Consider the following 27,021-nt stretch of genomic DNA (forward strand, 5'->3'; position numbering starts at 1 on the left):
GCTGCAGGTCACAATTTTCAGCAGTCTTTGAAAAGCTCAACTCTAAAAGCCATGAATGTCAAAAAACATTTTCAGGCTTATGGGACTTTCTCTACCTAGAGTCAGATAAAAGGGAATTTGTCATAATACAAAGCAAATATGGCAAGAGAAAGAAAAGGAAGAGATGAGTTCTCCAAACTAACTAGAACAAGCATCTATTTAATTTCACAGATAACTTGGGAATTGGTGAGCTACACACACAGAGAAAAAGTCGTATTTGAGAAATGAGGTGTTCGTTCAGTGTTGCTAATGGTTATTCAGACAAGCTGTTTGCCACATCTGCTGAGGTCTTTGCCTGTTTATCTGGTGTAGCTATTACTAATAAAATGATGTATACCTTTGTAAATAGAATTTTTCAGCAGTATCTGGGGCTATGGAGTCCTATTTGCATTTCCTATTGTGCATTTGAACCAAAAGGGTGTACAGCTCTATTCATTACTCACTTTTACCTGTGGGTAGCAGCAAAAGACACTGTTTGCTGTGGCTGGGTGGCTGCCCTCTTCTAGTCAGCTGAGAAAAGCTTTGGAGAGTTCAACTGATCTTGTAAAGCTGCTCTTTCTCTTCAAATCCTGTATTTCCTGGATCACTCAGGAGAAAATATACCTTCATTTATGAAATTCATTTTAAATGCAGGAAGCCCAGAACATCTATAAGCAGAAAGGAAAAGTCCATAAATAATTGACAAGTTATATTTATTTAATGTCAACAAGGAGACGAATGAGGGTGAAATAAATGTGGTTTACTCATGTGGTAATTTTGCCCATCATTTTTCACATTAGCATGACATTTGTCAAAATATGGTACTGATCTGGAGACATGCTTAAAATGACCTTTGCAATACAAATAAAAGTTAAAGAAGATGGTGTGAGAGCATCATTTTCAATATTTAAGATTCTGTTTGGGCACAAATTCTTTTACTTATGATATATGATCTTTATTTCCAGCTTCGAAGCCAAAACAAATCCTATGGCTTTTCAAAAAGAGAATATTGGGTTTGTAGCACAGCACTATCATAAACTCAAATCCATAAGGTGATTTAAGGGAAAAAATAATAGCAGTGGCTGTGAATGACTTACAAGGCAAAGCCAACGACCTAATGTTACTCGGTGCTGTACCTTTGTGGGAAATTGATGCTCTAAGCTAGGGAACATCTGCGCTTTTCCCCCTTAAAATAATAGAGTACATCAGCCATTCATTTCCCTTTTTGATAAAAGAGCATGGTGCATTCTTTTGTTATTGCACCCATTTACTTTACCACCCTTCATTTGTCTCAGACCTTTCTTGTGTGCCTCAGGTCTATCACGCCATTTCTTACACCAATAAAAATGAGGGAAGTTGCTTTTGAAGATTACCACGAAGTGCTGTTTCACCATTTTCCAGAGTTTTCAAGTGGCAGACTGTCATGGTTTAAGCTAAGACAGCAGCTAAGCACTGTGTAGCCACTTGCTCAACTCCTCCTGTCCCCCCAGTCCAAACTTCAGTGTTTTTCCAGGCACTTGTGAAGAAGAAGAGATTGCAGTCCAGAACTGGGCCAGGATACTCTGCTGTGAGAGACTGGGGGGGAATCTGAGTAGTGTGACCTCAGACACTAACACTCTTTCTTCTGCCTAGGAGTCACCATCTGGGAGCTGATGACCTTTGGTGGGAAGCCATATGATGGAATCCCAACTCGAGAGATCCCTGACCTCTTGGAGAAGGGAGAGCGGCTGCCCCAGCCCCCAATCTGCACTATTGATGTTTATATGGTGATGGTGAAGTGTAAGGAATTGTCACTTTTGATACCCCTGCACTCACTGCAAGAGGGACACTGGTTTAGAATATTTGCATAGGCAGTCTCTGACAGAGCTGGGAAACAGGGCAAGCTGCTGCTGCAAAACAAAAGCTTCCCATGATACTGTAAATTCCATTTAAATACTCCCTGCACATCTTTTGCAATTTTACAATTGTTAGCCATGAAGGGCCGAGTTAGCTCAGCTTCTTATTACTGTCAGATGTTATCTCATATACTTGCTGTGAAGTCAAAATTGTATGGTTGTTATTGTAAACCCTTGTCATTTCCATGACAATTGATTCTGATGTAAAAAAGATAATACTAAACATAATTATGGCACATGGATACCCAGCCAGTGAAGGTTGTGAGGAGAAATCCCATTTCCAAATATTGAGGAAAGGAATCACTAATGTTTTATTATAAGTAGCAAGAATGATGATTGCAATAGTAATAATAAAAAGTAAAATTAATAGAAGAAATGCTACAGAGAGGATTATTTTTTATCATTCTCAGTCCAGTACAAAAATTTATGATTATTTTTACTTTAGTAAAAAAAGGGAAACAGTCTGCACATGATTTCTTCCAACTTTTTTATCTCCAAGATACTCCCACTAATGACAGTATCCTCCAAGGTTATGCTTCTAATTTAAAAAGAATTAGAAATATCTCTCTGATATTTCTGGCTTAATTTAAGTGAGATTAACATACAGACATCTCATCCATCATATATACTCCTTTCCCTTTTGCTTTGTACACAAAAGCCCTGAAAAAAAAAAAAAAAGGAAAACTAGAAGAAGTAAATTAAGTATCTTCTGAAAACAGTTGTACTGTGCATGGAGGTGTGGAAATTAAATCATGCAAGGGCTTTGTTGAGTACAAAAATGTCCCATCTGGTAGGACACATCCTTAATAAAAGACAGTCAGTGCTGATACCTAAATATGCAAGATGAGAAAATTGCAAGATAGTGTTGCTGTCTCTGGGATGGAGAGGAGCCCAGCAAATTAAGAAAAATTCCATGCAGTAAGGAACAATCTAGTCTGGCCTAAACCAGGTGTTTTCCATTTTATGCATCATAGAATTCTAACTTTCCATTATTCTGGGTTTTTATTGCAACTTTTCTTTGGGCCAGAGTTATCAAGGACTTGAAACTTGTACGTTTAAAAAAGGAAAGATTTCCTCCCTTGACATTTAACCATTTTCTTTCTTGTCTTTCATCCAGGCTGGATGATTGATGCTGACAGTCGGCCAAAATTCAAGGAGCTGGCTGCTGAATTCTCTAGAATGGCTCGAGACCCTCAGAGATACCTGGTAATTCAGGTAAGCAACCCTGCAGCATCACAGGGGTGGGAAAAACAATTGTCTGCAACATCCAACTGTTAGGGGCATTGCCTTTGAATCTTTTGAAGTTCAAGATGCCTAAAGCAAAAGAGCCTAAAGCAAACAGTGACTACAGTGTTATACAAGCATGAAGTAGAATGGGCAGTGTCAGTATCTCAAAAATAATTATATTAATAATACAACGATCTGAAATTAATTTCCTAAGCTCATGTTTATGAGCACATATACAATCTCTGGCTTTGCAAGCTGCTCAGTGCTTTGCATTTCCTTATGAAAGTGGGGACAAGTTTTGTCCATAGGCAGACAGTGGATCTATATTTAGACCAAGGACTTCCTTGGTTTTAAAATTGATTAGGCTGAGTCTTTTCCCTGCATTGCTGAGATCACAAGCAAGTTTCTTTTCACTGCCTAAACATGAAAGTTTCTTAGAAAACAGGAAGTTGTGTCATACTGGTACCTCTAATGCTAGGGAGGAGTTTCCCTCTCTGTTCTCCTTAAGCTCTGGGGCTCTGGAGGCTTCACATCCCTGTGACAGGGTTGTGAAGGGTTCATCCTTCATGGGTTCATCCCATGAAACTGCCCTGTGGCAGCAGGGCAATACCTGGTGAGTACAGGTAGCTGGAGCTGTGTGTGCCTGAGTACAGGCATGTGTCCTTCCCTAATTTTGTGGAAGCCTAGACTTGTGCATGTGTTTATTACAGCTCAGACTCAAGCCACAGAAAGCATAGGGTTCTTAGGTAAGGGCCCAGTGTGTGAGCTGTTCAAAGGAAAATGAAAACTTCAAAGTGAGGTGATGGTGAAACACCAGAGACCAGAGCACGGGAACAGTTTGTTCCAGGTAATGATTCTCATGCTCTGTCTCATGCTGTATCTGCTCCACATCATGAAACACAGGGCAGAGGTGCTGATCCTCAGCTTCACATTGACATAAGAATTCCTAGTGGAAGAGCCTCCAGCCAGTGCCACTTCATGTCTCCTGAGTGGTCTAGTGCCAGTCCCACAGTGAGGTGTTTGATTTCACTGGGTAGAGCTGCCAGGTGACTTGTGGTGTGTTGCTGCACACTGTGAACCATCCTGCTCTCCTTCCACTTCAGCACAAGGAAGATGTGGTTGGAAAGTGAAATACTAGTCAAGAGGATTTTTGGTCCTGAATGTGGAATTACTCTTGCAGTATTCCCCACTGTGTGAACTAAATTATAAGTTCAGCTAATTCGGGAAAACTCAGTCTGATTAAATGACTTTGTTAGATAGGACATACTTCCTTATTCCAAATACCTCTTTCCTCCATTTCTCCCCCTGCCCTTCCCTCCCCTGTTGCATGGTCTGGCCTGTGTTTCATCCTGTGAGGCTTCTCTCCAGCACTCCTTGCAGACAATACGAGCTCCTGGAGGAGAAACCAGGGTCACTGCATTGCACTGGTACCTCTGCCATCACCACTCCCCATCCCTCCCAGGTGCAATCAACAATGACAAACTTGCTGTTGAGCTTTTAAATGGGTCTGTATGCACCCCACAGCACAGCCATCATTCCCTCCTGGATTCTACATGTGGCATAGTAATTCCTGAGGAGTGGGAGGCCACTCTCCAGCCAGCCAGTGGAGTTTAGCATTGTTTCTATGGGCTGATAGGTTTTTGTGGCATGGGCTACCTTTTGCAATGTTTTGTGGCACCAACAAAGTGCAGCCCAGATTTGCCTCTCCAGCTCATAGGTGTTATTTCAAGGTCCTGTTGTTTCCCTGGTTTGACTTTCGCTGTTCTCAGCTCTCATACATTCTGCAGAATAGATGGGAGAGAAATTTACCCTCTAAGTCCCTTAAAGTACAAATTAAAGTAAAGCAAACATCAAGACACAACAGTTTCCTTGTTATTCCCCACCCCTCCTATTTGAGCCTAAATAGTTGAGATATTTCACAAAATATGTCAGAACTTGGGTCAGAAACTGATCTTGTATGGGAAAAAGAGAGAAGAAAAAATAAAAGCTCAGTCATGAAAATGCCAAAAAAACCCCCCGTTTTGCTTGATTCATGCAGTTACTCCCTTTTTGTCATCATATTCTCAGTAAAAAGTAAAAAAAAAACAACAACAAAACAAACCCACAAATTATGTGGATACAGTGCTTTTGAACAAACAAAGCAGCATGTGTGGTCCCTGCAGCCTGGCTGCCAGGGCATTAGGAAGGCTGAAATTCTCTCATTGGGAAATTAATCAATCTTTTGATATTTTTCTTCTCTCAATACAATCTGTTTAGGGAGATGATCGTATGAAGCTCCCAAGCCCAAATGACAGCAAGTTCTTCCAAAATCTTCTTGATGAGGAAGACCTGGAAGATATGATGGATGCTGAAGAGTATCTTGTTCCTCAAGCCTTTAACATTCCTCCTCCCATCTACACCTCCAGGACAAGAATTGATTCCAACAGGGTAAGAGCAAGCTCTGACAGAAAATACTGGTTATTATAAAAGCACAGGTGGAGATTTAAGTACACCAATCAAACACAGGCCAGCACTGCCTTGGGAATTACAAGCTCCCATTGGTAAAGAAAGTGGCTATAAAAATGTTGTCACTGGGCTGCCTGTTCATTGTGCCTCAGTGAATTCTAAATTAATAGCCCAGCCTTGAGTGAACAAAAGCTCAGCTTGAGCTGCCTGTCCTGAAAGCACAGCTGAGGCTGCTGAAGTCAAGCAGTGTTGCTTCTGCACTGTAATGTGGCCAGGAAGTACACAGCCCTGGTGCTCCCATCCCTGCCATCCTGATGTCTTGGCAGGGTTGGCACTGATGTAACTGAGGGCAGCTGGGATATACAGATAATGTTGCTTTTGTGTCTGGAGCCAGATTTCCAACCCAGCCCCTTTTCCTGTTTGCATGCGATGCTTTCACGGCCGCCCTTCCCAAACGTGTGTTTGTGCTGAGCACGTGGCAGGTATTGGCAGGCTGATGTTTGCACCCTCCCCATCAGGGGAGGAAATGCTCTTCATTGTATATGGGGACCTGAGGCACAGAGAGTGTTCGGGGGGAATTCAGCTCACAGAACTCCAACCATCTAAGGGATAGGGATACAATCTAAGCTTTTCCCCCAGACTTCATTTGGTGTCACTGGAGTAGCATGGGTGAACATTGCTGCCTGTCTCGGGCATTTCCAGTAGGATAAGTTACTTTCTGGAGGTGTCTTTCTCTATCCACTAACTCCTGACAGCTGCAGAGCAGTCTCAGACCTGCTGTGTGAGCTCTGGTATGTTGAATCCTGTTCTACATGTCTGTGCCCTGCTGCAGGTGAGGAGCTAAGTCAGATGTCTGGAATCTGTTTTCCCTCCTTCAACAGGTCTGACCTCTGCCTCTGTTCCTGTGCTTGGCTCCAGCCTTTTAACAGTTCAGTTGCCACCCCTTCTCACATAACTAAGAGATGTTGAAATGCATTACTAATGTGAGGGCATTGACATGGGCATCAGGTGTGTTTTAATTAGGGACTTGTTTTCTCTCCAGGCTCCTTTTGGTCAAAAGCCGCAGTTTAAATACTAAGTATACTCTGTGAAATGCTGGTGTTTATTCCTCATGGTTTAGGCACCTTTTGGACATTTATCCTTAGCTGAGGTAGTTCCAAATTCATACCCAGGTGTGAACTGATTACACCATGTGAGACAGGGAAGAGGTGAGTGAAAGAGCCAAGAGTGTATAATCTGAGCCAGTATCCATGCTCTGACCATACCCTGCAGGAAGCTCCTTACCCTCTCCTGAGGAAATCAGTGCTTTTTGGGAATAAGACAAAATCTGATCTTAATAGTCAGTTTGGAAGGAAACTGCTGCTGTTTTAAATGCAAGGAAATGGGAGATGTCTGGATTCATGTAGCATTTCTCCTGCATCACTGAAAGACAGTGAAGTGGGGATGATGCATGATTGAGCAATAAGTGAGAAACTTTCTTTTTATGGCTACAAGACTTAATTGATGGTGATCTGAAATACATCAGGTTTACTACTAGCTGTCTCTGGAGAGGTTCTGTTTCCTTTCCTGCCAACTTCTGAGGAGAGAAGGGAAAGACAGCAATTACCTTTGGAAGGTACTCACTGTCACAGGGATGTAAATCAGTGGAACTTAGTTTGACACCGTGGGGTACTGCCATTTACACAGGTCTGAGGAGGCAGAATCTGACATTTTGGGTTTGTTATATTCATCTCACTCCCATATTTGCTGGAAACACTGGGACACATTTAAAGGAGAAAGGCTTAGTAGAAAAATGTACTTGCTTTTTCAACAGTTCCTTTTGCCATCTGTCTTTGGTACCAGCCCAGCTGAGGACCCCACTAGAGCTGAGGGAATTCCGGTAAAAATCCTAGAGTTAATATTCTGAAAGATTTATTTACAATGTGTTATTTGGACAACCAACATGGTCACTGCTGTAGTCATGGAATGAAAACACAGGCACTTATTTTTATTATTATCATTAGTGTTGTTGTTATTGTTATTGTTGTTACTATCATAGTTATTATTATTATTATTATTGGTGTTGTTGTTATTATACAAAAATTAAAATAACTTTCACAAAGCCTTTTCCCAGCTTCAAAGCACACCATTGCAACTGCTTGCACACATGTGATCCCCTTGAAGCCAGCAGAGCTGCAGAAAGAGACCACAGGCCTTGTTTTTGGGATACAAAGGGACTCGATCACATTCTTGACATGATGTCTCCTTTCCTCAGCTCACAATTTCCCATCTTGGTTTGAAACTGTGATCTTGTACCACCAAAGACAGTGGGAAGTTTGCTTTGCAATTCAATTTAATGACAGTAGCAAAACCATATCCTCCTTTCAGTAACTCCTGTTGCTGGGAATTTTTCTCTAGCATTGTACAAACCTGGAATTACCCTTTGCAAAAAGTTTTCAGTTTGTGAGCCAAGTTGCCTGACCCAGATCAGACCAAGAGGTCAGAGAGGGCTAAGCTGGAAGCCCTGCACCACTGTAGCATTCCTGGTTTCCTTTGCAGAGAGGTGTTTTCTGGAGGTAGTACATGTGTGCAGAAAGCCACATACATCTCTGTTGCCTTTGTGAAGCACTCAGTTTCTCGGTACGTTAACTATTCTTTTAGTTTGATTGATTTAAACAAAACACAGTCAATCCTTTAAGGTAATAGTGCCTCTGCTGTGCATAGTTCAGTACAGATGGATGTCAGCTACAGGAATCACAGGGAACTGAAATGCTGTCAGAGCTCTCTGTCTGCACTTGTCTAATTCTGTTTGGGTGTTTCCTTTGGATAGTCTCTGATTTATGCTTGTTTAGCATAGTGTGTATTGATACTGCACAGACCCATTATGGTGCTGCTGCAGCCATGGATGCCAAATGAATGGATACAACTTAGGTAGTTTGTGTTCACCATGTCTGGGAAATTACTTTTTATGGGGAGATTGTGAGGCAATTTGGTGAAGGAAAACAACACAGACGAGCTACATGATCTCCATGTCATTTTCAGGGATAAGAAGCATGAAGGATACTGTATTTCCCACCTTAGCTGTTCCAGTGGCAGTTTTAGTGGCCAAGGAGTTAGTCAGGGCACTGTGCTCCTTCTCTGTGCTGACAGTGTTGGGTGAAAGTTCCAGCAGCATGGCTCCATGGGGACAGAAGTGGGCAGAAAGAAAGCAAGGAGATCATGAACCTTCTCACACATAGTCTTTGAAGTCAAGGAATGAAGGAAGAACAGGAGTATTTGCTTGCTCAGGAGAGCCCTGAAGTTTCTCTGCAGTGGTCTCAAGTCTAAATCCTTGCAGCTTCTTGCCTGGGAGGCACCACTGGATGAGATTTGTGCAAAACACTCCCGCCCGTGGGAGGAAAAGAGCTGTGTGGATGTGCATTAACAGCGCAGTGCTGCAGCCCATGGGTAGAAGACTGGAGAGAGGGAAGGCTTCTGGGGAGTTGCCAGCTCCCCAGGAAGTCTCACATCCTTCTTCCTCCAGGGTTTACAGAGATTTGTGAAGCTGCAAGGTTCAGACACAGCTTCAGCATTTCCATCCCATCCACACTGACTCCTGCTAGGATGTCTTTGGGACCTACCTGTGCTGCTGGGAGCAGAGCCCTGCACAGGCTCTGACCCTTAACGGTGGCCTCTCTTGTGAAGTTCACTCTGAGACTGCTGCAGCTTTTAAGTAAAAATTAGCATCCTAAGATAAATTGAATTCTTCCATTGGATCCGAAACTCTTCAGTTGCAATTTTGTCTCTTCAGCTTTTTCCAGTTTTTATTTTCCGCTGTCTAGAGATACTCCGGAAAAATAGAGTTTTCAAAGCTCTGTGCTTCTGAGAGATAAGCTGAATCCTCAGCAGTGTTTCCATGAGCACTGGACCCCAGCTAGTGCTCAAGCATCCTGCATTCACATCCATTAGATGATTCATTCAGGTATTTGTAACGAGTGCTGTCCTGTGCATGCAGAGATAATGCTAATACAACAAGCACTCTGTGTGCCCCACAATTCTTTTTGCTCTCAGTCCTTGGCTAATTCCTGCTGAAAACTGTCTATACTGTTTATTACTCACTGATACTGTCCCTGTAGTTTTATTCCATACACTGTATATCATGGAAGCACCTGCCAACCCTGCACTTAAATACCAAGCAATTTTTTTTCAGAGATGTCTAATCCATATGTCCATGGAGACTATCCTGCTTGGCTAAAGCAGACTGTGGGACACTGGAAGCCAGTTTTCAGTTCTCTGAGCAGTATCTGGTGTGCCACTGCAGCAGTCCTGGTGTGGCCTTAGGTCTGGTAGTGCAGCATCCTTGCCGCTTGGCAAAGCAGGAGAGGGGTGTGGTTTGACCATGATTCTTTTTGTGTCCTGGGCTTTAGTAGCACCTGATGTCCATTTCTTTTCCTGTAAGAGAAGGCAATTAAGTGTTCCTGCCCAAGTCATTTCTCCAGGTGTGTCCTGGCCTCATGGGACTGATGGCAGTAAAACTGCTTCATCTTAAAGTTAATCCAAAATGTTTGTGAAGAGATCTCCAGGCTACATGGGGCCATTAATAGCATTTTGTCCAACTTTCTGGCATAGCATAGACCAGAGTCTCTTGTCTCTTAATTTCTGCATCAAGTGCAGAAATTCTGTGTGAGGTGGAGTTTGTCTTTTATAAAGATTGTCTTGACTGTATCAAGTGGGATGGAAAATACATCACAGTGTAGAAAAGTCTCACTGGGCGGTTAATGCTGACTCTTTAGCAGGGTTGGATCCTGTTCCTGTCTGCCATCCACACTTTTTGGTGCAGATTTAAGGAGCTGCCAGCTCTTAGAAATCTCTGGTTATTGTGGTGTGATTCTTGGGGTGTCTTGTGCTTGGCCAGGAGCTGGACTTGATGATCCTTCCAATCAGGGTCCCTTCCAATTCAGGATATTCTGTGATTCTCTGATTTTTCTGCTTAAAAGGCTAAACAGGATATTACCATTTGTATGTGTTTGCTGTTAAATGATGACAACATAGATGTCTTTTTTTTTGTTTGTTTGTGGTGTTTGCCACCTTTCTGCTTCTGCAGTATCTTCCCAAAAAATAATATGGCCAAACCTTTCCCTAAATTTGATACCTCTTAGGGAAGTCTGTCAGGTTGTGGTCTTCTTTAGTTATTTCTATCCCATTTCTTTAATTGCTTCTCCTTAAAAGGTGATCAAAAACTTTCTGAAAATCTTAGTAGTCATTTTTTTGCCTCTGTCACTTCCTTATGCAAGTGTGGCCATAAAATCTCCAATGCCAGAACAGATGGTCTTGTAAACAAACTAGACATTGATTCAAAACATTTCATAGCATTTCAGACTATTACACTGAGTAACTCTATATTAGCTCTCTTGCTTCTTTAAAACTGCATGATTACTTAGAGAAGTTTGTATGAAGCCCTTCTGTATGTCTTTTGCTAAATACTGCATTTCATGTGTTTTCTTAGGAGAGTCTAGGCAACTGGCTGCATTTACTGCCTTCAGACCTTTAGGATAATTCTGAAAGTCCACCAAGCCCCTTTTCAAGATGTCCAATTCCCATTTTCTGCTTTTCTAAGTTTTAATGACATTCTGGTGGTAGGACGCTCCTGTCTGTTCTGCTCTGCCTTTTGCATTAAGCACTTCCCAAGAGCTGTTAGTGTTTAATTGCTGTCTGGAAGACCATCACAATTATTTTGCCTATTTTCTTTTCACTTCTGGAAAATTCTTCTGGGTCTGTTTCTAGTCTTTGTTGGAAGTGTGGATAGCACCAGGCCAACCTTGTCCAGGTTCATAAACAGGGCAGAAACACCAATTTAGTGTAGTGGTTTGGTTCAAAATATCCATTACTTATTTTCCTTCTGTGAGATAAGAATTAGGAGAAAGCTAAGCAGGCACAAAACTTAAAAGAATATAAAAGAAGTTTATTAACACACATAAAAGAAAGAAAAAAAAAATCAGACTAAACCTTCAGAACACTTTTCTTCCCCCCACCTTTCTCCCTTCTCCCACTGACAATGTAAAAAGACAACCCTTGAGATGTTCAGTCAGTTTACCACTTCCATAATAACCTTGTTCAGTTCACTTAGGGAGAGGAGTCTCTCTTGCTCATGCTATGGAGACATCTCCACAAGAAGTTCTCTCATGGTTTCATTGTCACAGCGAGACAGCTGCCCAGGTTGGTTCTCTGCTTGCATGTGAGAGTCCCTTCCCCCGACTTACAGCTTTCCCCACAACTGCTTTTGAGGGTCCAATCTTGAGCTACTGGGGTACCATTTTAAGCATGAGCTGCTCAGAAACAAAGGTTCTCTTCACCTATCTCTGGGATATCTTCATCTCTAGGAATAGAGGTCTTCTTCTTCCCTGGGAACAAGGGTCCTCATCAAATTACAGCTACTGTCATTTGCTTATTCCAGCACAGGTGCTTTTGCTCACAATTACAGTTTGAATGCTCCACCCCCCATGCTTTCATGAAATTACAACGGGTACTCTGATGTATCATAGTCCATCACCATAGCTTTATAACAGAATTTCAGCTTCTAAGCTTGAAGCATCTCCTCTTTCTCCTCCCTCAGGGTTTCAGCTTTTCCTGCTTCACTGACTTTGGTGTCTTTATGGTGTTTTCTTCACTTGCCGTCACCTTTCCCTCTTCCTCTGACTTGGGAGAGGATTGATGTCTGCAGGCTTCATCTGTTCTGGAGAATCTTACAGCACTAAAAGGGTTAATCTCACCCAGACCCTGCAGCTGGAGTTCACATATCGCTGTTGGTCACATGATCTTTGCCAGACAGTGGGGCAGCTTCAGACGAATCTTCAGCCACACTGGATGCGGGGGATGTGGAGCCGGGCCACGCCGCCTGCACAGAGCAGGGTTGGGGAGGGCGTGGATGGAACAGGGCCGCGCCACGGCCGATCCGGCTGGGCCAAGCAAGGCCCAGCCCAGCCCAGCCCCGCTGGGCCGCCTGCAGGCCCCCCCGGCTACCTGTCCGAAAGCCAGAAGCAAGAGAGCTTTCCTGGGGTTTGTTCATTCTTAAATGTGGATCACAGAGGCGTGTCAAGCTTCTTAAGTGGCTTAAAAAGTTGCCAATATTCAAACTAGCCGGTTGATTGGTTCTGTCAGGTCATAGAGGAAGCTGTAAGCACCTCTTTGCAAGAGAACCACTTCCGTGGCTGATGGCCTCTTTACTAAAAACCCAAACTATACTAAACCATGACACCAGGAAAAGCAGGAGGTAAACCCAGACTGATACTAGTCAGCCTAATTTCATTGCTCAGGGTGAAGAAGTAGTGAGAATAAACATTCAAAAATACAATATAAAATATGTTACATGAAAAATTATTTTGGTCTTAATACTTGACATAAAAAAGAAAAGTTTCTTACAAAATACATGTGTCTAGAACAGGTGTATTTAAACACCTTTTAAAAATGTGCTAGGTTTGCCAGAGAAAAAAGGAAGACAATTCCTATGGAGGACTCAAATGGAATAGATGAGTCCTGGGTCTTCACAGAGAATTCTTTGAAAGTGCTTTATGGCAATTAGTTTCTTGCTTTGCAGCCAGGCTGGCTGAAATCAGTGATATCTCTCAAGGAGTAAACCCTTCTCAGCCTGAACTGATTATCAGGATCAACTTGTCAAATTGCCTTATGATTTTGCAGGGAAGTGCCTTAAAACAGGGCTTTTTTACTGCATTAGCTATTTTCTGTCACATTCAGGCTTCTGCATCCAGACATACAGCTTTAGAGTCAGGCATAAAGAGTTAGAGACTTTCCCAAAGTGTTGGATGGCATTTTGGCTTCTACAAACTGTAATACGGGTTTAATAACAAAATCACCACCTCACAGTACTTTCTGCAAGCTTGGTGGAATTGGTGGGAGAGACGGTAGCTGTACATTGCTTCCATACTTGATGTGTGACATGTAAATTCATTGAGCTTTAATATAAACTGGTTTAAAATCAGGCAGCACCTGCTTAATCCACGAATAGCTGCTGGCTGTGTTAACAGTAAAGAGAGCTCACAGCTGATCCGTTTTCTTTTCTCTCCTGAAAAGAAAAAGTCAATAGACATAAAAAGAGTAAGTAATAAATATTTTTACACTGCACTGATGAGGCATTCTTGGAAAACAGCAAGCTAAACAACTCTACATAATTCAGTAGATGGAAAAGTGGACTGAGAGTCAGGAAATAATTACGAGAGCTGGGAGAAAATTTTCCTTCTGTGATGAGATGTGAAGCAGAAATTGTTAGTGGAAAATACCCATTTGTGAGGAACACTATTTGTGGTTTTCTTAAAATAATAAAAGCACCTGAAAAATACAAGGGAGCATGATTTGGAAGTGCACCAGGTGGAGCTGCAGGGAGTTGCCCCTCAAACACCTGTCTGGCCCCCAAGCTGGGAGAGTGCTCAGTGTCCCAGGGCAGTGGGACTCCTGGGATAATGCTTTGGAAGGACTCCTGGGTGGCAGGAGGTCTATGGAGCATCCTGTAAAATAAATACTAAATACTGTACTTTCTAAACATAGATGCAATGGAGCTAAATGCCAACACAGCCTAAAAAACGCCCTTTGTTAGCCAGAGTAAAGAGTCTGTCTTTCTTGTTGAATGCTGCGGGAGGGGAGGGGAAAATAATTTTCAAGGCTATAAAAAGACTCTCCAAAAGATGCAGTTGGGAGAAGTGGGAGGAGGCACAGATGAAGTGTAGATTTAGAATGTTGAAAAATGATTATTTTATCCAAATCAGCTGGATGGTTAGTTCTTTTAGACTATTATTGCCACCAGAACCTCAGCCCTGCTCTAAATCAACTCAGCATTTCATCAAGAAGCCTATTCTTTGCTATAAGAGACCAAGAGTGCACAATTATGGGTTTCTTTTCCCCCTTGCATAATAAAATTGGGAGATTATCATCAAGTTTCTATTCAGATTTTAGGAAGGCTTTTTTATTTTATTTTTAAAACCCATCTTTGTCTGTAAGAGCTCCCTGTTCAGGCCAGCATGCGGCAATGATTACTGCTGTAAAGGCTTCGATGGAGATGTGCTCTATTTCATTCTCAATGAGGGTTGATGGCATTTTGAGAGGCTCAGAATATCCTTTGATTACTGTATAAAACAGGCTGGGGAAGATGGCAGTGCAGCATGCACATAGGAGGGGGCTGCTGCTCCCAGGATTGCTCATCAACTTTCTTTTGTGCTCTTTTTTTTTTTTTTTTTGTCTTCCATGTCACAATCACAAATCATGGGTGTGTTGTGGGTTTGGCCCTATTCTCCATCCTTTCCCTGTTTTGGGATTTGAAGCTTGAGGTTTGTACAGAAAAAGAGATGCTGCTGCTCCTGTGTTTTGGACAGCACAGGAGCAGGAGCAGTGCTGACCCCTCTGTCCCACAGGGAATTGTTAGAACAGGTGGGAAATGGTACCTCGTCCCTTTCAAATTGTGGAGAATTGGCTCAGTGTTAAAAGGTGCCATTTACTGTAAAGTGTCTTGGAGAGTGTATTAAAAAAGAGAATGACAGAAAGCTATTCATGGGTGACAGGAAGGACGGGGGAGTCAAGGAGATTGAAAGGAAAAGATAGGCAATGCCAGCTGTCTCTCTTCCTGCTCTGCTCTCTGTTTAACACTAAGTTGCATTAGCACAAGGTAACAGGCAAAGGGAATCCTTGCATTTTCATTCTTGTGTCATGCTTAGATCAAAGTGTATATCATGCCAGCTGAAATCCGTTTGCCAGCCCCTCTGAAGGTAGGAAGGATGAAGGTTTCTGAGGTCCAGAGAACAGGTGGGTTTCCAAGCCTTTGGTGCCATGCAGCAGGAGAATGCTTTTATTTCCAGCCCAGCTATCAGGTTCAAAGAGGGGAGGCTACAGAAAAGCATTTCACCTACCTTTCCCTGTAAGTGTACCTGGATACTGAGTTTTGTGCCCAAATTATGCATCTCTTTAGAGATTATTTTCATTGGTGGTCTTGTCATCTTTGACTGCTCTACTTGGTGAAGTGTTAGACTGAAAATACATGCAGGCTGCCTGCAAATCTCACCTGTCCTCTAGCAAACAGCAACCAGAAAAAACTTAGGTGTAGAAAAAGACTTACTCATTGTTTCTTCTATTTATTTTTTCCCTCACTGATCTAAGCTGCTTGGTTTGTGTCTCGATTGTAGAAGAAGCAGTTGTTGGAGACTGAAACAAACACTTCACACAGACTGATGCTTACATTGTTTTTATACTTGTGATCAACATTTAAGTTAAAACATGTGACACATTCTGAGAAAAGGTACTGCTGGAAAAGGGGCTGGGCTGTCATCATTTCCCATAAAGATTCCTCGATCCCCAGTGGAACCTTATGGCCAAGGAATGCCAGACTTGTGTCAGGTGCTGTGAGCTGTAGAGACGGATATGCTTGAACCTTAACAGCCCAGGAAGGTGTCTAATCCTTTCTTTTTATATCACAGGATCACAGAATAACGAGGTTGGAAGAGACCTCCAAGATCTTCAAGTCCAACCCATGTCCTAACACCTCAACTAGACTATGGCACCAAGTGCCATGTCCAGTCTTTTTTAAACACATCCAGAGATGGTGACTCTACCACCTCCCTGGGTAGACCATTCCAGTACTTTATTATTCTTTCTGTGAAAAACTTTTTCCTAATATCCAACCTATGCCTTGACACAGCTTGAGACAGTGTCCTCTTGTTCTGTCAGTTGCTGCCTGGTGGAAGAGACCACCCCCCGCCTATATGGCTCTTCTCTGAGCAGGGGCTGGGACCAGAAACGCCCAGAGGTCTGAAAAGCCTTCTAGCAATTACTATACAAACAGCATTCCATTTCTGTTGAGCATTGCACAGCAATCTCATGGTGGGTGTTTTTTCCTTTGATTTTCATCTCGGAAATGTTTGCTGTCTGGAGCAGGGCAGAGTAATCTGCAAATTCTGTGGAAGCAGGACTGCAGCCAAGCAGATGTGGCTGTTCTCCTGGAATGGTCTTTCCTATTAGAATTTCAGTTCAGATCAGTTGTAAATACCAGGCTGCTCCCTTGGAATGTAGCTGGAGTTTGCTTGGGGGCTGGTGGTACACTCTGTGTTGTGTGCTCTGCCTGCAGCCCCGCCAGACCATCACAAACATGATTCAGATCCACTCACATAAATCAGCTGTCCTTCCTGGAGAACTGCTGAAATTTTGGTGCTTTCAGTAAGATCTCATATCTTATGCTGCTTTGGTTTAGTGACTCATGCCTGGATACTCCCTTGGTTTGAAATTAGGTAAACAGTTTCTAGGGGAAGGACGAGAGTGACTTGTTTCTGGGGGCACATAGCCCAGGACTGATGAACTGGTACAAAGAAGTGTGTTGCCAGAGCTTGCTCAAAACAGGTAACCATTGGGTTGCCTGAGGCATGAACCACAGGATGCCCCTGAGCAGGACTTGGGAGCAGCATCCCAGTGAGAAGGCAGGAGTGTTTTGCTCCTGCTCTATGTTTGGTGCTTTTTGTGTACGAGAGCAGAAGGAGAGGAAGAGGGAGTTGGGTTTTACGCAGTTTGAGCAGTATCAGAGTGGGTTCAAATGTGTGTGTATATTCATGCTGGCAAAGCCTTGTCTTTAGTAGAGAAAAAGCTTTCAGTCTCATGAGCTTAGGAGGCTGTTTAAGAGCAAGAAACAGCAATGATTGTGCAACCCTATCAACATTTCTGTGGGTGGTAAGGAAAACCAACTCAGCAGCAGCAAGGGGGCTCTGGGGAGTCTGTGCTTGCACCAAAACATGGAGGTACCAGCTCAGGCTGTAAAGAAATTGTTGCTTATTTTCTATGTGGTGGCAGCTCTGTACCACTCATAATCCCACAGCAGCACTGAGTGCCTCCAGCATTTCTTCCATGAAATGTGCTCTGGGTGCAGCCATGAAGGCAGCAGTGCTCAGCTGGAGTGGGATGAGCTGTGCCATGGGCAGCAGGAGAAGCACAGCCCTGGGTGCCAGGCTCAGGGCACGACACTAGACCCAAGTTAGAAGAGACAAGGCAGAGGCCTATTCACAGAGCTACACAAATGTGAGTGGCAGGACCCAACAAGGCTTTGCTTTCATTACAGTTTAAGACGAAGCCAGAAAATATTATGTCCCTGATATAAAGGAGGAGATATTTACATTTGGGACATTTTAGAAGCAAGGAATTGGAAAATGAAATGAATGAATAGACAGCAATAACACAAGTCAATATTCATGGAAATGTTATTTACCACTCCTTGATCAAGGCTTATTTTACACAAACATTAGCTGTCCTAACAGCTGATGTGTCACTGGTATTTCATACCAGAGGGCCTTGGGAAAAGGCTGTAGGAGACATTTTCTTGTGTTTTATCCTTTCTCCCCATTGTCATGTTTTTGCCTAAAATTCAAGCATGAACTGAATGAAATCTTGGGCATTTCTGAGGAGGGCTGCTCATGGGCTGTTAAAAAAGTGAGGCTCCTTCTGGAGTGTGATGAGTTCCCCTGTCAGTGGATGTGTGCACTCCACAACAATTGGATATAACACACATTACGCCATCAAAAGGGAGCCAGTATTGATTTTTTTTTTCCAGTACACAAGCTGAGACTTCTTAAGTTGGCTTATGTAGTGAGGTCTTCGAGCAACCAATTGCTAAGGTCTGTCTATCTCAAAAATACAGAGATGATAATTGAGGCAAGAGTTTCAGGATCAAACCCCAAAATTCTAGAGCTTTTCAGTAAAGGAACACCCTCTAATTTTTTCAAGATAGTATTTAAGATGCAAAAACAACAACCCTCCCCCCCAAAAAAAATCAACAAAATAAATTGGATTTCACATACCAAACAAGCTATTTAAGTTTTACCTGGTAAAATTCAAATATATTTTCTCCTCACAGTGTGATTCATGTCCTGATCAATAAGAGTTGTTGGAGGGTAATCTTGGATGCCTACAAAATTATGACCTCACATTGCAATTACCAGTCAATTTAAGGACACTTAATTATATTAAATTTTGAAGCCCACTAAATGGCACCACGGCTGTTTTCTTTGCCTCCTGTTTTAATGGAACAGTGGTCACAGGGTATCAACTCATGGGGAAAAACAGTAAAGAAGTAAAAAAATGTGCAGACACCAGTGGTGGAGAAGAGTCATGTGTAAGGTTCTATGGTAAGGGGTGTTGCAAGACAGATATGTTTAGTACAGTGCTAATGGGGAGGCATGAAAAGACACAATTATAGTGATCTTAGTTGGCAGGCCACTGCCTGGAAGGTGTCTTGTCAGCAAAAATAGCAATAAACGCATTAATGCCAGTCCATTGTCTCCTGACATCTTGGGACAGGGCTGTGCTAAGAGGGCCTGTTACTGTGTTGTTATAGTTGCAGAGTATGTATTTAAATATTAGAGTCACAGCCAAGAAGAGCGAAAGATAGGATGGTGGGTTTAGCCTTTTGTGCTGAGGGTGGAGCAGAACCCACAGATGCATAATGTGGCCATCCTAGAACAGTACTTTTTTAAGCTGCTAATCTTCTAAACATTTACTGGCAGAGGGGTATAGCCCTGTGTGCTGAAGTCAAGCCTATTGGCAAAAGACTTGCTTTTCTAAATTGTCTTCAAGACATCACTGAAAGATGTCTGAACTGAAAGTACTTCAAAGACAGCTCTGCCCTTTTTCATCCAGAATCAATGAACCAACCTTGGAAGTTCATGGGAGTGGCTGTGTGGAACAGGGAGATGTAAATGAAAGGGGTGTGATACATCCCGGTGTGGCACGGGATAGAAAAGAAGTGGTGACAGTCCCTGGTTTAGGGCCTGTAACCCTGGACAGCAGCCAAACACTGTGTCCTGCCACACAGTGATAGCACAGCATTGCCACAGCTCCTTCCACTCCTGCAGGCTGGGGGGCTGCAGCCACCTGGGAAGACAAAAGCAGGAAACTCTCTCACCAGTGTCATAGCTTGCAGATGTGGGGAAGGAAGCTGGGAGCTTTACAAGGAGGGTAGATGATTCCCAACAGAGCTTTGGATTCCTCACTGTTGGGAGAGTTGTTTCTCTCTAGTCACCACTTTATATTCCTTCTCTGGATCCTGCATGTAACCATGAGTTTGCCTAAAACCTTACCACACTCCATGGACCATAGTTTACTCCATTCCTATCTTCAGTCTCCTCCATCTTTTCAGAGTAGATGGAAAGCTGGCCTGAATTCAAGTAAATACGAAATCAGAGGGCAAGGCAGGCTAAATTTCCTGCAGTGCAGTGTCTCAGAGCCATCAGCAGGGCTTTAAAGTAGCATCTGGCAGGCTCAGGAGATGTTTTTTATCCATTTGTCTAACACATGCTGCGTTGTAACCTGTCATTGCCCATGTGTCATTACAAGTGGACTGTAAATCCAGAGGGGTTCGGAGGCAATCACAGCATCTCTGGTTTTCAAGGTGTTCCCTGATTATAAAGGGACCTTCCTGATTGTTCCAAACAATCCTCTTGCACAAGCCTGTGAAGTTGGAGGCTTGCTGCAAAGTGTGTATCCAGTGTGTGTTGGTGTGTGTTCCCTTTAAAAGGTAACATCTGGTAAAGTGTCTTATGTTCCCTCTTCTGTTACGGCCTTCACTCACAGGGAGCCCAAGTGAGATCAGTGGCTCTGTTTAACACTGGTGAGACACACAGCTTGTTGTTGGGGATGAGGCATTTGCCCTGATTGAATTCTTTGAATTTTGGGTCCAGTTAGGAAATCTGACTGATGTGCCTGTTTCTCCCAATTAGCTCATACAGCTCATGTGACTTGTTTCATTCGTGTGACCTCTTGTTACGTATCCATCACCCATTTTTCTTTCCTATTAGAGTGAAATTGGACACAGCCCTCCTCCTGCCTACACCCCTATGTCAGGAGTAAGTATTTCACATTCAGCCTTCATCCTTTAGGCTTTCCTCCTTTCTTCACTACTTTTTTTCTGTTTCAAACTCCTTTTTCCTGCATAAATGACTCAAAGGCCAACAGGTAATGATGTGTGTATATAAGGAATCAAATAGTTAAGATCTCCAGACTCAGCCTGGATTCGTGTGCAAACTCGAAGGACCCACACCCAAAATTCTGACAACTTTTCTTGAAAAAGCATTTAGGAGAAAGGCTTGAATGAATCTATACATCTTTCCTTCCTATCTGTAGGTCATGATTTTGAAATTTCCTTGCATGCCCGTGCTGACAAGCAGAATGGTAGGTTGAGTTGAACCACTGAGTTGAGGTGCCAATACACAGTTCACCAGCCTGAAATGCACTTCCTGATGGAATTACACAGGGTATGGGTGACCCCATGATTCTCACCATGGGACACACTAAAAGTATCACCCCAGGAATAAACAGAGGTGATAGTGGCCTCTATCCCCAGTCAGCAGGAGATCTCCTAAACATGAGGTTTAAGGGGTGTGGTCAGAAATCAGGGGAGGTTGCCAGAGTAATAGAAGAGGAAATACCACGTTCACCTCTTGCAGCTGTGTGTGTCCAGCCTCCACATGCCTAGTAGGAGACAAGTTTTCCTGCCCCATTTCTATCCCCACTGAGCACCACTGGGCAGATGGATGCTTTGTGGGTCAACACCAAAGCCTGGAAGCTCAGGATGGGCAGGGCTTCCCCTGCCCAGCGTGGCAGGGCAGGCACAGGAGGCACAGCGATGACTTGCTGTTGAAGCTTCTCCCCTCAAGATCCTCCTTTCCCATGCTGTGTTCTTCCTTCCAACAGAACCAGTTTGTGTACCGGGATGGTGGCTACACTGCGGAGGTGCCGATGCCGTACAGGGCTCCGGGCTGCATCATTCCAGAAGCCTCAGCTGCTCAAGGGGCCACAGCAGAGATCTTTGAAGACACTTGCTGCAATGGCACGCTGCGGAAACAGGTGGCAACCCTGGCAAAAGAGGACAGCAGCACCCAGAGGTACAGCGCTGACCCCACCGTCTTCATTCCCGAGCGGGTCGTGCGGGGAGAGCTGGATGAGGATGGGTACATGACACCGATGCGAGACAAACCTAAAACAGGTAAAATACTGGCTTTCCAGAGAGGCTCCTGGTCTACCCTGGCTGCATTTTTTCTCTTTGTACATCAGCAGCTTTTAATCAAAAATGGCTTTATTTAGTTACCCATCAAGGTTGAAGCATTCTGACTAGGTTAATACTCCTTTACATGGGGATTTGGTTTTCTCTCCTTAACTTTCTACTTTGAAATGCTCAAATGTGCCAGTATGTCAAAGCTGGTAGTTCCCCCCCCTTTTTTTTGAGAAATAACAAGTGGAATGAAAAAAAGCCAAGTCCCATTCTTATCCAAACACAAATCTTCAGTTATTTCCAAGGAAAGGATCTATCTTCGGCCAGCCATAGTCCCAACTTTGCTTTGTTTATTGATCTTCTTATTCTTGGCATTGTGCTTGGTAAATGTCATGTTGAACCTACCACAGAACTGATACACACAGCTGGCATTTTATACCCAAGAGAAGTCTAGGATTGAAAGAACAAGATGTGCTTTAAAGAGAGCATCACTGCAAGGGGAAGATCGCCTAAATCTGTGCCAGCTCAGCATGCTGCACTTCCCAGTTTGCCCTCATTCATTTCTCCCTCTTTAAGTAATGATAGCAGTCATTTAGATGTAAGGGGATGTGTCATTATTAATTTGCATCCAAAGCTTTGCATTAGCTGTAAAGAAATTAATAAATGCAAATGTAAATGACAAGTCACTACTGTGTTTGCTAAGCCACTTGTCCTTTGTGTTACATGACAGAGGAATGGAGGGAGACCTTGGGAATGACCCACGGCAGTAGCAGTTGTGGGAGTCTCCCTTGCAGTGAGTTCCTTTCAGTGTGAGCCCACATGTATGTGCCCACACAGGTGCACCCTGGAGATCCTCAGAGTTCTGCAGGAGCCACCTGAGCCCTCGGGGATGTGGCAGTAGCAGCTCAGGAGAAAGCAGCTCCTTCCTGACTGCCTGGGCACAGACACAGGGTTGTCATGGTGTGACCACACGCTGTGTGTTCCCTGCCAGCTGCAGGGTTCAAATCAAAGCACTGCTTGCCTGTCATCACTGAAAAAAAATGTTCCCACTATTCAGCTCATATTCAATGACATCTTAGCTGCAGGTTCAAAGGTGTTCACTGGGTCTTGAACTTTTACCTTTAATAGTTCTGGCCTCATTCTGGGTAAAACCAGATGATCCCATGACAGCAGGTAGGGCCTTTTTCCTTGCACCAGGACTTTGTGAGGTGTGTGCAGAGCCCTTGAGCAGCACCATGCTGCTGGAAATGGGGTGTTAATCCACAGCAAGTGACTTGAGGCAACTGCAACCTGCTCCAAGTCCTGTTTTGCAGCTGATCTAAGGCTCTCTTGTTCCCTTTCCAGGGCTCATTTGTATAACTTTTTATTCATAATGCTTCAAGGCCCTTTGTCCTTCAGGGACGGAAGGTTTCTAATCAGGCAAATTGTTCTGTTAGAAATGAAGCTGTCTTAAAAGTTAGCCCTTGGGGATAGGCTTTGTGCAGAGAGGCTTAACTAAGATTCCTGTAGAGTTTTGTGGATGGAAGGACTGCAGAGCAGAGGGTTTGCTAATAGGTCCAAGGTTGCAGAGGCAGGAGTCGGGCAGCATGTTTGGCTCTGTAGATCATACAGTGAGACGAAGTCCAGGGGAGCACACAGGCTATGGCTCAGTAAGAGCTGTAGTTTAGTTGGCCAGTGTGTTTGGTAAATCAGTCTTCCAAGGTATCTCTTTTAACCCATATTGTCTGTTTAGCTTGTAAGTACTTCATTTTTCACAAGTGTGTGTTCAACATAGTTTGCTCCTGATCCCATCTGGAGTTCTAGCAATGGCTGAGGTGGAGGGTGCTCTAGTCCAAGTGCTGCTTCTGGTCACGTGATGCTACATGGATGGATTGCTACCACTCCTGGCTGACTTATTTTTTATCTTTCCTTAGATTACCTAAACCCAGTGGAAGAGAACCCATTTGTTTCCCGACGAAAGAATGGAGATCTCCAAGCTGTGGACAACCCAGAGTACCACAACGCTCCCAACGGGCAGCCCAAAGCAGAGGACGAGTACGTGAACGAGCCATTGTACCTCAACACTTTCGCCAACACCTTGGAAAATACCGAGTACCTGAAGAACAATTTGCCAGAGAAAGCCAAGAAGGCCTTTGACAACCCAGACTACTGGAACCACAGCCTGCCCCCACGGAGCACCCTCCAGCACCCGGACTACCTGCAAGAGTACAGCACAAAATACTTTTACAAACAGAATGGACGGATCCGGCCCATAGTGGCAGAGAATCCTGAATACCTCTCTGAGTTCTCCCTGAAGCCTGGCACTGTGCTGCCCCCGCCGCCCTACAGACACCGGAATACCGTGGTGTAGTGGCTGTGCTCTCACAGAAGTAGAAAGGCAACCCCTTGTAGCTGCCTCACTCTTACTCTCTCGCTCTCCCTTTCTCCTTGCCGTTGTCCGTCCTCCCTCCCTCCCTCCCTCTCTTTCTCCCATGAGCTTCCTCTTCTTGCCAGTTCACTCATTTTTGATACTTCTAAGTGAAAGGATGTTTCGGAGTTGGTTGCAGATTGGGTTTGGAACCAGGAAGGAAGGAAGGAAGGAAGGAAAGAGACTGAAAGAAGGCGTGTACAACCTGGCCTTTCCCACTTTCCGCAGATGCAGGGGGTTGGATGCCCAGAGAAGTCAGTTGGTACCAGGAAAGGCCAGTGGCAGTGCTGCTGTCGAGCTCATTCTCAGTGATTCAACCAGACAGTGTAGGGAAAGCCACAGAAAGGCTGATTCTTTCAGCAGGAACTGATGAGAGTCTGTACAGCACTCCTGGAAATCTCCATGCAATTTCCATCAGGGTGAAAAATGGACAATTTTTATATCCTGTGTGATAGTGTAGTAATTGAGATTGAGAATCCAATTTCTTTCTCTAACACTTTCTATCCCAGCAACTGAAAATGGCTAGTGTAGCTTTTCAAAAACATTCAGATCTTCATTGTGGCTTTCCAAGAAATGATGATATGATTCCCACATACAGCTGAACCCTTCTTCTGAGCCACACCGTGATTTTGTGCCAATTCCCAGCCACAGAGACTCCTGCTCAGAACTGGTACCCTGACACGACCATTTTTGTATGTGTGCCAACACAACAAACACTTTAAAAACAAAATACCTTTCAGAAGAGAGTAACAAAACCACACCTCCAATATGTTCCTTTTGAAGCTAAAAAACAGGCCAAGAAATGAAGATTTGTATGCCAAAAGCTTTGCTTTCCTATTTTATACCTGCTGACTATAAACACTTCAAACAATCATCACTAATTCTTCCCTCTTTTTCTTCTTCATGGTCATGAAGGGAGCTGGGGATGCTGTCAGGCAACACTGAGGACAAGACAGAGAACTGAAGAGTTTGATAGGGGTCACTGATGTTCTGTGGGGTGGGGTGGGAAGGGTCCTTTAAACTGGAAGACAGACACTGGACTGGAGAAAACGCACATAGCGGTTCACTGGAAAGTTAGTTTGCACTTAACCTCTGATTTTATTTGAACTGTTTTCTGGATTTTGAATGAAGCAATATGGAAGTGACCAGCAAAATACAAAATAATAATTTTAAATTAAAAAAAGAAATAATAATTATATGTAAAGGATGACTGTGGAAATGCCAAAATGAAGCAAATCAAGTCTTTGGAACAACGTCTGCCAGCTCTGAGAGGCCGATGCAGTGACTGCTTTAGAGAATACAGTGACAGAGCAGCCAGCTCTTCCTGCTGCTGTATGAAGGACAGCAGAGCAATCCCTGGAAAGGATCAGAGGAGGCAAATGTCTTGCTCTGGCTTGCAGCACAGTACAGAATACCATTTTTCTAAAAGGAGGATTACTCTGGCACAGAAGACAGTGCATATGAGGTTTGAGAAGTTAAAATGTGCATGATTTGCAGAGCTTTCTGTCAAAAATGTAAATAAGTATGAGTCAGTCTCCTTGCACTTAGTTCTGCTTTTATCAACCTCATTTTTTAGGTAGACACCCCCTGACCTGCTCCTCTTTGGAAATCTCTTTCAAACCAGAGTTCTGGACGTTTTTAGTGACTGGGGGCAGGTGGAGCTGGGAAAGGAGGCATAAGGGCCGGAGACACCAAGGCTTGCTCCTGGCACACCAAGACCGTGTGTGTAAGAGCATTTGTGAGCCTACTTCCCACCAAACATCTTAAGGAACTATTAGGTACCTTTGGATATCTGCCTGTCTCTGTCCATCAAGGCTTTTAAAGTGAAGAAGCAAAACCTGGTGGATGGCAATCTTGGGTGGTGCAGCAGTATTTCAGTTTATGTGCTTCAGTTCTGTTAGGGTTGAGATCTTTGGGGTGACCTAACCTGGCAACAAAACCAGCAACAACCAGTGGTCTGGAAACGGCATCATCCTCCTCTCAATTCCTGCCATTGCAACAGCTTGCCACCTTTAATCTTAGGGAAGCAGAGGAAGGAGTAAGAAACAAGCAATAGTTACCCAAAGCTTGATGGCTGAGGGTCAGCTTGACAAAAGTGTGAAGAGATTTCAAACCTGAGTTGGTTGTTACCCTTGTAGATGGAAAACAAACTCTGTGATCACAAGGCTGTTTCAGCCAGTGAGCTGTTTGTGCATCAGGTGTGTCCCGACCAGCTGCAACCAGGTGTACTCTGAGTGCATATCTGAAGGTTCTGAAAGCAGCAAGAACAGGTACAGATCTTTGAGCTGTTAAAAGGAGATCTTCGGTCAAGTCGTACCAAGGTGGTTTGTAGTGACAGGACCAAATGGCCAGGAGACCACTGTCATGGGATAGATGGATACAATCCTGCACTGAGGGGCCTCTTCTGGTGTCTCTGGTAGCTCCTCACCATCTTAGTGGGACACGGGCAGGCACTGGGCAGGGGCTGGGGTTCAGAGGGTGGAACGAGGCCCTGGATGGCTGCTCCAGGGAAGGTTTCCCCACAGGAGTGCTCACAGGGTGTCGTCTGATGCACAGGCCAAGGTCTGCCAGGCTGGGACAACGCTGCCAAGCTGCCTGGGAACAGAGATGGGCACAGGAATGTGCGTGTCCCGTTTCAGCACAGCAGCTGCCCGCAGTACCATACGTAGGTAGAGAAGGGTTGATTTGTCCCTGAACAAGTCTTGTAATAGAGTAACTCCTAATGGAGAAAAAACATAAAATAAAATCCTGGCACAGCTCACATGTTTGAATTCAGAGATGAACTCAAAGGCTGCTGGGGCAGAGGCAGGCACACCTCCAGAGCCAGGCACTGGGATGGAGCTGCTCACACAAGCTGAGGCCTGTTTGTTCCTCTGGTAATGAAGTCGTGCTCGTGTTGGAAACAAGCCCGTGGAGTAATCCAAATGTAAATACTGATGGGGTTTAACAGTTTAATGTTTTATTTCTTACAAGGCTTGAATTATTTATTAATTTAATTTGTTGACTGTGGGTGTGCTATAATACATTAAGTAACATGGAAATGCAGA

The 27,021-nt window shown here is 43.8% G+C and overlaps 1 protein-coding gene across 2 annotated transcripts in view; it reads left to right on the plus strand.

Moving 5' to 3' along the window:
• The window catches only part of ERBB4 (erb-b2 receptor tyrosine kinase 4), a gene marked incomplete at its 5' end in the record, with an annotated part of 570,202 nt that extends 545,284 nt beyond the window's left edge, over positions 1-24,918 (plus strand). For both annotated transcript variants that reach the window (XM_082284612.1, XM_082284613.1), the window contains 5 exons: positions 1,651-1,797; positions 3,031-3,128; positions 5,397-5,567; positions 21,270-21,561; positions 23,481-24,918. In XM_082284612.1, coding sequence (XP_082140738.1) covers positions 1,651-1,797; positions 3,031-3,128; positions 5,397-5,567; positions 21,270-21,561; positions 23,481-23,917 — 1,145 coding nt within the window. In that variant the 3' untranslated portion in view covers positions 23,918-24,918. The remainder of the gene's footprint in view (positions 1-1,650; positions 1,798-3,030; positions 3,129-5,396; positions 5,568-21,269; positions 21,562-23,480) is intronic.
• Between the last annotated feature and the right edge of the window lie 2,103 nt (positions 24,919-27,021).

Source organism: Coloeus monedula, assembly GCF_965178545.1.
Source record: "Coloeus monedula genome assembly, chromosome: 7".
Lineage (NCBI taxonomy): Eukaryota > Metazoa > Chordata > Aves > Passeriformes > Corvidae > Coloeus > Coloeus monedula.